Below are 16917 nucleotides of genomic sequence, written 5' to 3' on the forward strand. Positions count from 1 at the left end.
CAGGAGAAAACGCTGCGCTTCTAGTGGCTACCTGAACCCGCTCCTTTCTGTATCTAAAATTAACGGCTGCTCTACTGCAGATTAAATCCATTTCTTCCCGTCGCAGGAAGGAAAAGAGGATGGGTAAAGAGGTCAGGAAGCACGAGGCAATCGAAACACAGCTACACTGCCAAAACTAACGACTTGTTAAATATGCCCATTTAGGTCACACTGATAGGCAAATCACTATTCCCAGCCTGCAGAAAGCTTTTCCGTTCTTGTTACAGTCTACTCATTCTCCGGATGAACGCTCCAAACCGCGACGACCGGCGCTTCACCGGGTACCTCCAAGCCGCGTTACCGCGGGATTCGCGCAAGCGCACACCAAAGACGTCAAGTCCCCGCGTCCCAGCCCCAATTAGGGGCGGGGCCCAAAGCTGGGCGCTCAAGCTGACGCTACATTCGAGAATTAGGCGCGCTGGAGCGGATGAAGCCGAGCGGTGCCCCGGAAGCAGTCACTGCGGCTTCCGGGGGGCCTGTGCGCCTGGTGTGGGAGCTACGGGATCCGGGTCTTGAAGTAGTGGGTCCGCCAACATGTCCCGCGGGTCCAGTGCTGGTTTTGACCGTCACATTACCATTTTTTCTCCCGAGGGTCGGCTCTACCAAGTAGGTGAGTGAACCGGGCCCGCCTATGGTGGTTTCGAATTGCTCTGTCATGGTGGGGCCTGGGGCAGGCAGACGCGGCCCGAGTTTGGTCCGCCGCTGAAGCATGGCTGGAGCTGGGACGGAAGGAAAGGGCGAGGGCGAATTGGGTCCCGTGGTCGCCCCACTCGAGGCAAAAAGCTGATGGCCTCGGGCTCTGCAGGGTCAGAGGCCGCACTTCCGAGACACTGTAAAGAGTTGAGGAAGGTACACCTGTAATTCCTGACTTGGGCTTCCAGAAGCTCCTTCATTTGTCTCATTTTGGCCAGAGTGGACCCAGTGTCTGTACTTCTCCAAAGGGTAATTGGTTCCTTAATCTCCCAACTAAACCGTTTCTAACCCCTTTTCCTTTGTTTGCTGCATGGGATTTTTTGTCCTGTGGTTAAATCCCACATAGGCGTTTAGATGTTCTCTGTGCTGGTCCTAGGGCATGCAAAGATGCCACACCCTCTCCTGTACTGAAGCTCATAGTTAAAGAGAGCGACAAGCACTTAAACGGATAAAAAGAATAAAATGCCAAATTGCAAGCCCCTAACAGACTTTAGAAAAACTGCTGGATGAGAGGCTGTCAATTCTAGACCTGCTCTTGAAACTAGTATTCCCTTTTAACTCACGTTTGTTTGAAAACTGTAGTTTTAAAGCTGATTCTGCATTGAAGACGGAATACTTAATGGTGTTTACTGAAGAACAGCTTTAATGGAAATAAACTCTTAATAGTTATCAGTTGCTCGGAATAACTGTATTTTTAGAAATAGAGGTAAAGATACCTTGTATTGAAAGCAGTCCACTGTAAGGCTTCATACTGTATGTATGTATGTAACAAAAAACAATGTTCCGCAATTCAGTAGCAGTTTAGTTCATCTCTGAAAAAAATATGATCAGATCTAGAACAGATAACTATGCACAAGGAAGTTTCATTTTAAAGGGTTAATTCCTGGATTTTTTTGTATTAAATTGCTTTGAATGTCTGTTTCATGGTTTTTAATATGTGAACAAGAAAGGTCACACTTAAGTCTACACTTTGCTTTTGTATACTGTATAGTGAATTTTTTTTAAGATTTATTTTTATGCATATAAGAACTGGGTTGTAGGCCAGAGGTGTGGGGGCTGAGAGGATTCACCAGAGACAGAGTGGGGAGCAGAACAGGCAGACTGAAATACACTGCTGAGGGGAGCAGCAGGTGAGACAGGAGAGGTCTCCTGTGCCATGTGGGTTCTGCCACCAGAGAGGCCCTGTATAGTGAAATCTAGCCATTAAAAGCTTAGTCGTTAATGTTTCCCAGGTTTTGGTGAGTAGAAAGGCTGAAGCTCGTTTCTTTTTAACTTCATTTTAAAATATTTGGAATGGGTCATGTAGTTCAAAACAAATTTGGTGTCTAAACGATAACTTTACTGGCTGCCTTGTTGATTATAAGCACACTCCCTTGTTATTCAGAGCACTATTGCAAGAAAAAATGAAAGTGAAAGAGTTAGTATGAGCAAGGAGTGTAAGGAGTGTAGTAATAGAGAGATCGGGTTATGGGATTCAAGATCTCTGTTCCTCTTTATCAATCTGGGCAAGTGTTAACTTTTTTTTTTTTTTTTAAGTTAATAAAATGTTTTATTTACAAGGGGATTGAGAAGAGGGAGAAAAGAGAGAGGCTAATTGGCCAGTAGGTCCAAACCCACATCTGAGCAGAGACCCCTAGTGCAAGCTGAATGCAGGAAAAAGCAAGAGCTTTTTTTTTTTTTTTCAATTGTGTAGTTAAAAATAGACTTTTTAATTCTTTCTTTCTGCACACTGACACACAGGTAGATGAAAGTAACTGAAACAAAGATCACAAAAGAACCCAAAAAGGTCATAATGAAGTATGAAAAGTAATTATTTTCAGTGTGTTCACATTCTTCTCTTCTGTGGAATTATGTACACACTGTTTCCTCAAATAAAGGTATCCCTGTACTTATTCCTTTTTTTTTTTTTTTTTAAGATTTATTTATTTATTTGTACAAGCACTGGGTACAGTCAGAAGCGTGGAAGGGTGAGAGAATTCACCAGAGCCAGAGGGGAGAGCAGAGCAGTCAGACTGACGAAATACACTGCTGAAGGGAGAAGCAGGCAGCAGGAGAGGTCTGCGTGCAATGTGGGACCCTCGCCCAGCGGCCGGGGATTGAACCGGCGTTGCAGAGGCTGTGGGCAGCTTCGCAACCCAGCGCTCAACCACTGAGCCACCGGGGAGGCCTCCCTGTACTTATTCTTATTTGTCCATTTACATATTTTTCCCTTTGCTCCAAGCTGTACTGATGTAGATGTTCATACATGCCAGAACCTCTTGATGATCCACTCCAGAATTTAATTTTAGTACAACTGGTTGTCCAGTGATTTGCTTTGCGAAGTCACTGGGGGTTTGCTTCCCCAGACTCATTTTACCAGTCCTGATCAGAAATTTGGGAGGCAGGGAACTGAATTCTAATCCCAGCCCTACTCTTTAGTTACTAGCTGTGTGCCTTGGTTAACTCTTCCTTTCACTTCTTAAGGTCTCTGGTTCCTCAGTTTGTGGTAGAGCTCCAGAACCCTGACTGCAGGAGTCCCACAATCCTGGCCTCCACTCACACCCAAGTGTGATAACTTTTACCTTAGTTTCTATTTGCAAAGTTGGGCTAAACTGCCTTTTGGTGGTTTTAAAGTATGTAGAGTGCATAATGTAGTGTTAAGTGTGCAATACTAAATTTCAGTGGAATATTATTAGATGCCTGTTCAGTTGTTTGACTTTTTTTTTTTGACTACTAGATTAGTTGTTCCATAGACCTGGAATATTTTCCTTTTTATAGCTCCATCCATACTTGGTTCTCTAGTGAAATATGTACATTATAATATTGTAGATGCTATTATTAGTTTATAAACTCTAGACTTCGCCAAAGACAAAGCATGTAAGAATTACAGAGTGTAAGTTGTTGATTTTAACAATGGGAATAAACAAAAATGAGGTAATGACAAGGGAAGGGAAGATTAATGAAAAGTATGCTCTTTGTTTTCCGTAGTTGGAACTCAAAAGATAAATGTAATGTAAATTTGATAAAACAAAAAATAGAGGTACATTAAAGGTAACTATAATAACAAACTATTTACAGTATGGTCCCAGAGAGGAGGGGATTTTTGAGTATCATTTTATACCCTTTGATGACTATTAAAATTTTTTTCTTAAATTTTGTATTCAAGGGGTGTGGTAGGGGGGTGGGCTAGAGCGGTATACAGAGAGCACCTAGCTTTGAAATCTAATTTCCTGAATTCCCCCAGGTTATTAGTGGGGAATAAAGCCTTGATAGGATGAATTAAGCCTGGCTACTCAGCCTTCCATCCCCTTGCTGATCCTTTGCTGGATAGGTCTGGCAAAGAACAAAGGAGCAGTCACTTGGATTTGCCTGCTAGGTGGATATACTGCCCTGTTTTCCAAGAAGGAGCAAACTATAAAGAACAAGACGGATTGGAACTTTCTTATCTAGAAGTGACATTGTGTCAGCCAAGATTCCTGGGTTTGAGTCCTTGCTGCACACTATGAGAACTTTTGTCATCTCATAGAGATAATTCCACCAACCTTTAAGGATTTAATGAGTTAATAAGGTAAAAGTACTTAGAACAGTGTCTGTCACATAATAATTGCTCATTAAATGTTCCTGTGAGGGATGTTGTCAGGAAGAAACAAATGGCTAATATAAATGGAGCTAGGAATTTCACAAATAAATGGGCTATTTTGCCTATTTTATGTTTGCCTATTTTGCTGTTAAAAAAAAATCTTGTTTTAAAGTAGTGTTTTTCAACCTATTATTCTCAGGCCCTCTATGAATCTGATTTGAAATACACTGGGTGTGTATACATAATTCCATGTTTAGATAAATATGTACATATTAAAACTACACCAAAAAGTAATGAGTTCAAATGCTGCTTTGCGTACTACCTCTGCCCCACACCAGTGCCAAGAATTCCTATGCTGCCTCCTGCTTAGAGATTACCATTTTAAAGAGTAAATATTAAATATTAAGAGATTATGAAATTGTATAGAATTCCTGTTTATGTAGCCTACGGGGTTGGGGAAAGACAGAACAAACAGCTTAAACAACAGTCTTTAAAAATTTTTTGAAATGAAATATAGTATTGAAATGAAATATGGATATATCCTGCAGAATCTCCCTTGTTTCAATTACAGATTTGCTTGTTTTTTTAAATAACCAAATGTTATAGAGTATATCTCTTAGTACATTTTTCTACCCCATTAAAATGCTGGGTGGGAAAATCTAGGGTTACATTGCTATTATTGAAAGACCTGTACATGTTTGGCAATGCTGATAAGTCCATAAAGGTTGTATTTATCCACTGTTTCACCATCACACTGAGCTGCTAATACTGTGAGCCATTGTCTAGCATTGTGAGCTCTTTCCCTGAAAATTTAGCCACAGTACCTTTTCTATCTAGCCCTTTTTTTTTTTCCATTATACAAATGAATCCCAGAACAGTTGGGAAAGGATTGGAAAATTGTAGGGAAGGAAGTAAAGTGTGTAAGGATTAGTGTGGAAAATAAGTCTCTATGTCCAAAACAACTGTTTATTAGCCATTTTGTTAGACTACACCATATGAAACTGCTGCTGTGACGCTAATCTTTAGCTATAAAAATGCTGATTCAGGGGACCTCCCTGGTGGCCCAAGGGATTAAACACCGCTTTGTGAAGCAATCCCCAGTTCCAGAGTTCCATCCCCGGCCAGCCAGGGAGCAACCCACATAGCAAAACAGACCTCTCCTGACTCGCCCGCTGCTCCCCTCAGCAGTGTATTTCAGTCAGTCTGCCTGTTCTGGTCCCTACTCTGCCTCTGGTGAATCCTCTCACCCCTTCCACATCTCTGACCTGTACCCCAGCTCTTGTATGCATAAATAAATAAATCTTAAAAAAAATGCTGATTCATGTAGTTTATTCTTTTTTTTTTTTAATAGAGGCATGTTTTTATTTATTTGTTTGTTTGTTTGTTTGCTTGTTTATACATGCACTGGGTACAGTCAGAAGCGCGGGAGGGCGAGAGAATTCACCAGAGCCAGAGCGGAGAGCAGAGCAGGCAGAAGGACCGAAGTACACTGCTGAGGGGAGCAGCGGGCGGCAGGAGAGGTCTGCACGCCATGTGGGACCCTCCTCCGGTGGCCGGGGAGCAGCCGGGGATCGAACCGGCGCCGCAGAGGCCGCGGGCAGCCTCGCAACCCAGCGCTCAACCACTGCGCCACCGGGGAGGCCCTGATTCATGTAGTTTAACCTAAAACATATTTACTGTGCATTTGTTACAGTTTAAGAAGTTGGAAGTTTGGGGTTGGGGAAAATTCATTATAATTTCTCCCATTTAACATTATCCTTATCCAGAAAAACAAAATCTTTAAAGATGGAAATGATGTGTTTACTGTTGCTGACATTTACATTTGACTTTAAAATCAAATGTCTTTTAAATGCCACCCATAAACTATTTTTCTTAATTAACATTCATGCTCACCTTTGCTATAAACTGTAATATTACTTTTTACCCTACAAATGTGTTCTTTCAAAGATACTCTATTTAGGTTGTCTCTCTCTAGCTTCTTTTCTTTGGCAGTTTCCACTTCTCTGGAAACTTACTACAAAGTATATTCTTTATGGTGATAGTTTTTTTTATTTATGCATATAAGAACTGGGGTGTAGGTCAGAGGTGCAGGGTTGGGGGGAAGGTGAGAGGATTCACCAGACAGTGTGGGGAGCAGAACGGGCAGATCATACTGAAATACACTGCTGAGGGGAGCAGTTGGAGAGACTGGAAAGGTCTGCTGTGCCATGTGGGCTAGCTCCCTGGCTGGGGATCAAACTTGTGCTGCATGGCTGCTGATAGCTTGATTAAATGCTGAGACTTAACCCCTTGTGCCACCAGGGAGCCCCCTAATTTTTCCACTCTTTAAGGATGATCTACTACCTTCAGGTGAAGTCAAATGGACATTCAAATCATTATTCTCTGTTTTCAAAAATACCTTTATTTTTGGTTTCAGGAATTTGAAACCAAATACTTTAATGAGCCTAACTGGTTCTTTGTATTTTTCCCATTTCTGGTCTGTTTGCCTTATGCTTTACTACAGCATTTTCATTCCATACATTTTTTGCCACATACCTGTAAGGTAATTTTGCCATGAAAGATAAAATAGTTGGTTGATAGTTTGGTTTATACATTTAAAAGTAGATCTTAAAATAGTGGATGATAGCAACTACATATATCAACCTGATAGGAACCACTATGATAAAACCACTGGGGGGCGGGGTGAAAGTATTCAACCAGAAACGGTGGGGAACAGAACAGGCAAACTGACTGAATTACACTGCTGAAGAGAGCAGCGGCAAGCCAGGAGAGGTCTGCTGCGCCATGTGGGTAGCTCCCTAGCTAACTGGGAATCGAACTCATGCTACAGAGGCTGCAGTTCACTTCCCAGTGCTGTGTGTTAACCTCTTGTGCCACCAGGGGGGCCCTCAAGAATATTTTTCATTATATCACTGAACATGGTTTTAATAACTGCTAATATAAATAGGGTCGTTTCAGGGTTGGTCTCTTGAGAATGGATCATATTTTCCTGTTTTGGGTTTTGAACTTTCATTTTCTTTCTTTGTAGAGTAATTCTAGATTGTAACCTGGACACTTATGAATGTTAGGTTGTGAGGAGTAATTTTCCAAAAGTTAACAGAAATAGTAAATCTTGAGAAAATTTAGAACAACTAAAGGTGACTCAGGAAAATCAGATTTGATAGAAATAATGACCGCAAGACAAATATACTTTCAAAATTACAATATAATTAGTAGAAACTTGATACAATGAAAAAGCTAAACTTTATTGGAAATTTGTTACTTGAACCTGATGAAAATAATTACAGTAAAATTAAAATGGAAAGAAACAGTTGGTTTGGACTTCGGATAACTTGGACCATATTCCTTAGTTCACAATGGCTCTACCTTATTATTTTTAATGACTACTTATTCCATTGCATGAATTTGATAATGTAAAACTATTCTGTTTTGCAGAATATGCTTTTAAGGCTATTAACCAGGGTGGCCTTACATCAGTAGCTGTCAGAGGGAAAGACTGTGCAGTAATTGTCACACAGAAGAAAGTACCTGTAAGTAATAGCTTAATAGCCAGTTCTTATAGGATATAATGCAAGAATTTTTTGTGTGTTTGTACAAAGGTCTATTACAGCCTATACACATTAACAATCTTATTTTGACTCTGCTTTCCTATCACTCATTCATTTCAAAAGACTTTATTAAATATAAGCATTTTAGCTGAGTAGGTCAAATTATCTTATTGAACATTGTAGTATGATTATAAGCTTGTTGGTATTTCTAGATCTTTTGCCTTCAGGGACCTTGAAATAAGCTTATGTGAGTTTAGGTCTAGCATATACTTAAAGAAAAAGTCTTCTTGCCCCCCTCTTTAGTATTTATTTTAACTATAAAATGTATTTACTATATAACTGATTGTTTTAGTACACAGTATTTTTTATAACTATAGAAATCTCTTTTGTATTATCTTGATTTACTTTGCTCATTAGGACAAATTACTGGATTCCAGCACAGTGACCCACTTATTCAAGATAACTGAAAACATTGGCTGTGTCATGACAGGAATGACAGGTAATCAGCTAGTTGTTTGCTTAGATTTCTTATTTTCTTTCAATTATATTTTTAGTTTTGAATGAATTTTAAAACTCTCTTTAGTGTCTGATTTTAAAGTAACATGAGTAGATTTGCAGTGTCCCAAGGATCACATGAGTATCTTTAGCGTGAACTTTTATGAAATCATAAAATAAATATAATAGAATTAGAACTTTATGCTAGTTAAGGAAACTAGATTGAGACTACATCTCAGAGAGATTTATATTATTCTAAGTATAGTTAATAGTTTAAGGGGTGTTAAGTCAGTGTGTATCAATTCTAGTAATAGTAGCATTGGTTAGATGTGAGAATACAAAATTATTTTGGATTTTTATTTTCTGAAATCAGGGATATTCAAGCCTACCCAAAAAACCGGGGAAAAAAATAACAAATTCTTTCTCCTTAAATGTGTTCTTTTGAGAGTTAGTAACACTTACAGAAGTATTTTGATGGCTAATAAAGGATGTATAGAGCCCCATATTTTAAAAAGTTTTCCTTTTTATCATACACTTGTTGCTCATTTGCTATTCGTTGGTGGGAGGGGAAAAAAATATAGTGGACCATTTCTTTCCTTAAGATATATATATGGTGGGAAAATTGTCTTGACTTTGAGGTTCATTCTTTTCTTCTAAAGATGTAACTTTTTTTATGCTCAAAGCTGACAGCAGATCCCAGGTACAGAGGGCACGCTATGAGGCAGCAAATTGGAAATACAAGTATGGCTATGAGATTCCCGTGGACATGCTGTGTAAAAGAATTGCTGATATTTCTCAGGTCTACACACAGAATGCTGAAATGAGGCCTCTTGGCTGTTGTAAGTATGTTGTAAGAAGTATCCCAAATAATTGATAAATTATTACTATTTTTAGAGAATATATTAAGGCAATTATTTCAGTAACACTTGGGTTCTGAAAGGTGGTTTGGAAGTTTATATAAAGTGAGGAAATCTAAATCAGAGATGAAGAATAGGTTTTATGATGGTATTTTAGGCATTATCTTTACACTTTAGAAGCTGTTAGACTTTTTATTAAATTATTTCTTTGTAAACTTTTTATGGGGGGAGAGATAAGATTTGCTGGTTTTAGATTATATATATATTAGCCTAAAAAATTCAGTAAAATAAATGTATTTTCTGACATTGTCGTTCATTTCTGAGATTTAACAGTCAGTGTAATGATTTCTCTTTAGCATCTGACCCGTTTAACCTCTCACTTAAAAATTACTTCTCCTTTGATTGCTCCAGTGATACTCTCTTCTCAGTTTTCTTAGCTCATCCTTTTTTGCTGGCCCTCTGATGTTGCTCCGCAGGGCTCCCTTCTTGATCTTTCTTGCCCTCTTTGTTATATCTGGGTGACCTCCCCTACTGGCATGGCTTCATTTACTACCTGTATACCAATCCACCATCACGTTAGCATTAGTCCGGTCTCTTCTATGTCCCTCAGATACTTCAAATTTGCAATCCTTGCTATTTTACTGCTTTCATCTTCAACTTCTCTTTTCCTCCCCCATCTGCCTTCCCCTTCCCTGGTCTTCCATTTAGTCCTTAAGCTTTACTTCCGAATGTTTCTTCCACCTTTTCTCTCGCTTTATCTTCTATTGTCTTTACCACCTAGCTTACCTGACTCCTCTCCTTTCTCATTACCCTAGTTTCATCTTCCATATTTATTGCATATCATTCTAAAATCAGATTGATTGTTCTTCCCTTCAATCTATATATTAAATTCCAAACTCCATAGTGTGATGTGTTAGGCTACTCCCAAATAGCTTCTTTCTTGTACTGCTTTACTCCCTTGAAGCCCCTGTACTGCAAGAATCTTTTTGTCATCCCTGGTGTACATTGCTCTTTCATATCTTGATGCCTTTATGCATGTTCTTCTTTTTGCTTGATTGCCCTTCATGTCTTTATCACTTAGGAAACCCTGCTTATCTTGCAAGACCCTGAAATAAAGAAGCGTTTCTTGTTTTCTCCAAGCAGTAAATGGCTATCTCCTGTGTTGCTAATGTGCTTTGTACATATCAAGTATAAAATGTAAAGAAAATTACAGGGTGACAGAATATCCAAATAATGATATGACCTATCTGATCATTGTCATAGTGTTTATCAGTAAAATAAAGTTGCACATTCCTCATTGGTAGATTCTGTGTACCATCTATAAATGCAAATAAAACATTTGGTTAATACTGACTTATAGGATACTATAAAATAAGTTCAAATCTACAATATAGGAAAGCAGGAATTAAGGCATTGTTTAAATATTTGTTACCAGCTCTATTGAGTAAAAAGTTTGATAGTGGTGTTTAATTGCAAGTTAATATGATAACATAATTAGATCTAATAGTTACATAAACAGAATTCAAAACTTGGTAGACACAGACTTCTAAGGTTTTATATACCAACAGTAACAAAGATGGGCAGTGAAAAGGTAAGCGAGTACCCTGAGGTATATTTCACTTTGCACCAGCGTTCCCATAGTATATTCCATTGGCTTTTAGTTCCCTGGAATCTTAATAGGTAGTTCTTAAATTAAAAAAAAAAAAGAAAAATATTCTTGGTCAAATAAATTTTAAGAATTGCAGACTTAAAATAGGTCAGCCAACAATAGAACATTTAATAACCTATTACATGTCATTTTCTCTAAAAGGAAATATATGAAGCATACTGTTCAAACAGGGTAACATCTTGAGGGATTAGTATTCAAAGAAATATGCCTTGGGCAATAGCAAGGATCTCAGAAAATTGTTTGTAAAATGTGATAATTTAAATTTAAAAATTTGTGACAAATCTTTCATGAAATACAAATCTGTTACCTAAAATATATCTGTGACGATTACCTGTTTATCAGTTTGTTTTTCCCCCCCCAAAATGAAACACATGCTAAAATTGATGGCCAAAGTAATGATTAACTATATGGCAACACTTAAAGGAAATTTCTTGCTTAAAGATATAATATATTCAAATAGAGTCTTTCTTTTTAGGTATGATTTTAATTGGCATAGATGAAGAACAAGGCCCTCAGGTGTACAAGTGTGATCCTGCAGGTTACTACTGTGGGTTTAAAGCCACTGCAGCAGGAGTTAAACAAACTGAGTCAACCAGCTTCCTTGAAAAAAAAGTGAAGAAGAAATTTGATTGGACATTTGAACAGACAGTGGAAGTAAGTTAGACAAAATGAGCTGACTTGGGGGGGGAGAGGGACAATATAGAAAATCAAGAATCTTTGCATAATTGACCAAAAAAAAAAAAAAAGACCATTTCCTTTGGTTTATAATGAGAACCAAGTTTGCTAGTTTAATAGTAAAACTGGTATCATTCAGCTAAAATGGGAGAACAACAAGGACTGCTTTTATTCACTTAATTCCCTCTCTCATTTTGTAATGTCTCTGAAATGGGTTTCAGCAGAACACATAAAGTGGGAAAATAAAAATGGGAATCAAGACCAAGCCCAAAGACCAACCTACATGGTCATGATTCAAATTAGGCTTAAACTTCCTGGTAGCGGAAGTGAAAGGGATAAGTTATTTTAATGTTGCGCTTCTGATCTTAAAGGAAAAACAACCTTACACCAAATTCTCAGGGAAGCAAATAGCTTCTTGTTAAAGAATATGTTCACATGATGACTTGGCAGAGAAATTATGTCTGGGATGCAAAAGTACAACTGGTTTATGCAAGGTTCTTAAAGGGATTATTCATAATGATTGGGAAGTTTTAAGTTGACAGAACAAGCTAAAATTCTTACACAGATATTTTTGTAACTTCAGACTAAAGAAGCTTCTTTTATACTGCCAAGAAATTAAGAAAAATTCTAGTAGGTTTTGGAAATGAGATTCTGGGATAAAAGCATTCTAAATTCTAACAGCATTCTCCTGACAAATAACAAAGGGAAAATTACCATCCAGGTAATTTAAGTAACACTGGTTAGCAGTGTTACTTATACTAACAGGAGATATAAAGCTAGCTCTCATCTGGGAGTGAATCATGTCCTGTGTAAATGTTCCTTATAGGTTTTTCTTTTTTAATTTCAGTTCATTGTTATCACATCAGGTGCACAACCACTGAAAACATTCTTAAATTGTTTTAGTTTAAGTTTCTTGAAGGAATCGGACTATCATTCATCTCTACCCTTCTGACATCTTACCCAAGTTGTGAGCATAGTGCTTAGCATATAGTGGTATTCAGTCAAATAGGCTGTTGTGTAAATCATCCTATTGATGCCCCATTTAGCTTTTGGCTCAATTTGGTATCAATATTTTGTTAATTTAATATGCTGTAGTAATACCCTCTGAAAAATGGAGCAAAAAATGACTGGTAGTTAACTTATGATTTGAATAATCTTGGATCTCTGAAAAATTCTATATTTTAATGTTGGTACTTTTTTCAGACTGCGATTACATGCCTGTCTACTGTTCTGTCAATTGATTTCAAACCTTCAGAAATAGAAGTTGGAGTAGTTACAGTTGAAAATCCTAAATTCAGGTGAGTTGTATGTTGGCTGGGTACTTAAGTATTCCATGTGTTAAATTCCAGCCTAGACATAAGGAGTATTGGATCCATTTGTCCTACAACTTGGGGAAAACTTTTTTTTTTTTTTTTTTGGTACCTATGATTACATTTTTTTTCCTTTAGTCCCTGAGAGATCAGTTTTAAAATATACTGGATGTCTCTTTAATACAAACACAACTGTTTTTCTTATTTCAGAATGATTTTATATCTCACTGCTAGGGATGATATAAATAATTTTCTGTGTGGTATGGAATAAAATAAGCAGAAGTGTTTTCTTTTAGTTTAAGATCAGTGGAAATAGTATTCTGGAAGTTGTCCCAGAATATGGAGTTTTTAAGTTTTTCAGATGAAACTTCGGTTATTCAAGTGGAGCATGAAGAGCAACATGAAATGTACTGATACACATCAGATCCTATTTGGAGATCTTTGGAAACCCCAAATTTTGAATACAGCTAATTGAATTGCAGATGCTAGATGTTTCTCTGTTCTTACTCAGTAACTCCACAAAACAGCCTTACATGCTTAACACATAGGAGCTCACTTAATCCTTCCAGCAACCCTATGGTTTATTTACCAGGGACCTGGATGCTCTTGTGACTAGTGAAAGATACTTCAGTTAAATCCACAGATTCAAGGACTCCTGGAAAGCATTTTAACACTTATATGGAAAACTAAGTTTAACCAGACCTTGGAGAGTTTTGTTAGTATGCTTTTTTTCCCCAAGTTATTTTTGTTGCCTTCAGGTAAGTAATATGAACGTGAGATTTTTAAAATCTTAGGATTTAAAAAAAGAAACAAATGGCTACTGTGATGTGTGCATAGTTTCCATCTGTGTCTGATAGCAGTGTCTGTCTGTGTTTTGCATTCAGATCTTGCTGTCCTCACAAATATCATGTGGCCAAAGAATAAGTTGGGATCATAGTACTGGTCTAGTGTTGTCTCTTTGGACAATGCCACCACTGGCCAGCCTCCAAATTCCCACACACAGGACTTTGGGAATAGAGATACTGTGTGTTGGGGAATTTGATGTAAAGTGTTTATAACTAACTCACTGTCATTTAAAAAAAAAAGTTTATTTTCTGTGATTTTTTTTTTTTTTTCTATAGGAAAAGGTTTTTGTTTTTTTAAGCAGAAAAGTTCTAGCAGGAGAAATGTACAAATCTCTAACGGTTCTGTAATTTGTTTTTGTTTTCTGTTCTGAGATCCTTCTGTAAAATATTAAATTTTTATTTCTATTAGTTAAATAGATAAGAAACCAAAGATCTCATGTCTTCAAAAAGTCCTTGTAAAGCATTCATAAATCCTGTGATAGTGAATATATGTAAACATATTGCATAAATATCAACAACTATCATTGCCCCAATTTGCATTTTTTTTTTTAAATTTTTTTTTTAAAACAATATTTTCCTCCTCCCATCCCTTCAGGTTGAGTCCCCATAGAATTTCCTTCCCCAAGGCACCCGTGCACCGTCACCAATTTATAATGTCACTTTGACAAATTTCACTTAGGAAGATCAGCAGTAAGAGGTCACACTAAAGGTTGCCAAATAATTGATTTCTTTGGGGCCAACATCATTTAGAAAAAATTCATGTAATCAACATGCCTTCTCAGTGCTATACTGGGTAACACTGGGTAAAAGGGCATTTTGACATAGGAACTAATATAAAATACACTTTAGCTTTATAGTATTTAAATATAATATATTTATTTTTTAATATATATTTTTCTTTTCAAAAGACCTACTTCTAGATCTGATGTCAAAAAAATAAACATTTTTACATTATGGATTAAGTCTGGAAATTCCCTCAAAATTATCTGAAGGGAAGAGAGACTTATGTAGATTTATGGACGATTGGCTACCAATTGGTCATTGTTGAAGTTGAATAAAAGGGAATTCAAGTTGAATAAAAGGGAATTCGTTATTTTGCGTGTGTTTGGGATTCTGCATAATAAAAAGTTTTCAAAATAAATAGTTGTGGGGTTTTTTCCCTTTGCCTTCTAGGATTCTTACAGAAGCAGAGATTGACGCTCACCTTGTTGCTCTAGCAGAGAGAGACTAAACATTGTAGTTAGCTTACCAAATTCATGACGCCACTTGCCTGTGTGTTTGGTAACAACAGATCAACATTATGGAGGCCCCTGAATTGAAAAAGGAACCTCTCCCATTCCTCCTGCTGCTGAAGTGGTTAGGACTCTGTATAAATAAAAACTGTGCTTTTGGAAAATAATCACATCGGTCTTTTTTTACCTCCAGTTTTAAGTGGTAAGCTTTTAGTACATGCAGACTATTAAATGTTCACATCTTCACATTGTAGCTTGTTTCACTTTGTTGAGATTCAAATTTCTTAGTTTTAAAGAATTTATTAATTACCAGAGATTTAAACTGTAGATATAGGACATAATTAATTAATAGCAATTCTGATTTCAAAACTTGCTCTGACTGTAAGTTGGCATGTGAGGCAAGGCCTTTGTATTTCCTCATTCACTCAAATGGGATATTCCTGAATCTGGACTCCCAAGTTCCATTAGAGGTATAGAGTATAGTAAAAAAGATTAGTAGTTTTGACATGTACATTTGATCTATACTCAGTAAGACCCAATATTTCGTAAGAGTAGAAATTATAATTACCTTTGGAAAATAGAACTAGAAAAGTTACAAAATGTGTATTTTCTGTGTTGCCTTAAGATTAATTACTTAAAGCAAATTATAAGGAATTGGTCTAGAGATGCCACCATAAGCATTGTTAAAGGAAAAAAAAGAACAAAGTATATATTTAGAATAATTTTTTAAATGTATAGAATTAAGTTTTTTAAATTCCCAGAATGATTTCCTGATGATCCGAACCACTAATTGTTATAGGTGATCCAAAGGTCGTAGAACATCTAAGGCTAATAACATTTTATGTCCTCATTTACGATGAGTGAGACTGTTGCTGTTGGCATTATTCATGCAGGTGAGTATAGCTGGGGTCTAATACCAATCCCTGGAGTCAGTTGTAAGCTACCAGGCTCTCAAAAGGGGAGGCTGTGTGACCTGTGATCACTAGAAGCAGGAAAGTTCACCTACCACATCCTCTTCAGAACTGAGTCATGAGTTGTAAAGTTTCCTAAAAGGGAAGCAGGGTTCTTCCAGTTCAGGGACTACTGCTCTGGGATTACCCATGTAAATCCATTAGACTCTCTAAAGGCGCTACCATCATTTTGAAAGTGGAGGCTTTGCAGAAGAGCCTACTCCCCTGAACAGACTGAACTTCTATACCCTTGGGCCCTTGACTAACTTCACCCTTCTGAAATCATAGAGACTAGCAAATAGCTCAGATTTTCTGTGCGGAGAAATAACCTCTTAGTGATAGAGAATGAAAATTCTCTAATTAATTATAGTGAAAAATCTAGATGAATTAAAGATTAAGTATAAAATAGTTTTTAAGTGATTAAAGTGCTGTTTTATACTAAGTATGTGAATATTAACTAGTTCTGTTTTTTTAAGTCTGTATAAATGATAAGAAAAAAATCATAAATTTTTAAATGTCCAAAGGGCATTTTGATAAAACCTGGTAAGAAATAAAATAGTTCAATAGTGATAATCAGATGCATATGTTAGAGCATTCATGAATGTGGAACAGGTTGGGTAGACATCTGGTTTCCCTCCTCTGGGTACCCATTTAGCTTTCTACCAGTTAGGTTATAAGTCAACAAACCAGGTACTCTGCTCCTTTGGTGGCCCACAAATCCAGGATTCAGATTTGTGCTGTAAATTATTACATTAAGGATCTTTAGGATCTCCCTTAAAGAGAAATGCTAAGGTGAATATGTTCTGGCTGTACTGTATTTCCAAAATACAAGAAGAAAAAAATCTAGCAGCTAATATCACAATGGTGAATCAGCAGTAAACAGCCATTGGAATTGAGGATGATTCCTGAATGACTATTAAGCCATTTATTTTGTATTCCCCGAAAGTCCAGCTAATATTATAGGAGGTAAATTAAGAGTTATTGGAAAATAACTATATTAGAACTTGCTTCTGTTGTTCACCTGGGAATTAATAGGCAAATCACC

At 37.2% G+C, this 16917-nt stretch overlaps 1 protein-coding gene across 1 annotated transcript; it reads left to right on the forward strand.

Moving 5' to 3' along the window:
* The first annotated feature begins 544 nt into the window (after positions 1–544).
* Positions 545–14952, forward strand: PSMA6 (proteasome 20S subunit alpha 6). Its single transcript, XM_084239930.1, has 7 exons — positions 545–649; positions 7727–7821; positions 8257–8338; positions 9018–9173; positions 11336–11514; positions 12739–12833; positions 14864–14952. Exons 1-7 carry the CDS (start codon positions 574–576, stop codon positions 14919–14921), a joined length of 741 nt encoding a protein of 246 aa, XP_084096056.1. The 5' UTR covers positions 545–573; the 3' UTR covers positions 14922–14952.
* Positions 14953–16917: the final 1965 nt, after the last annotated feature.

This window comes from Talpa europaea, assembly GCF_964194135.1.
Source record: "Talpa europaea genome assembly, chromosome: 8".
Lineage (NCBI taxonomy): Eukaryota > Metazoa > Chordata > Mammalia > Eulipotyphla > Talpidae > Talpa > Talpa europaea.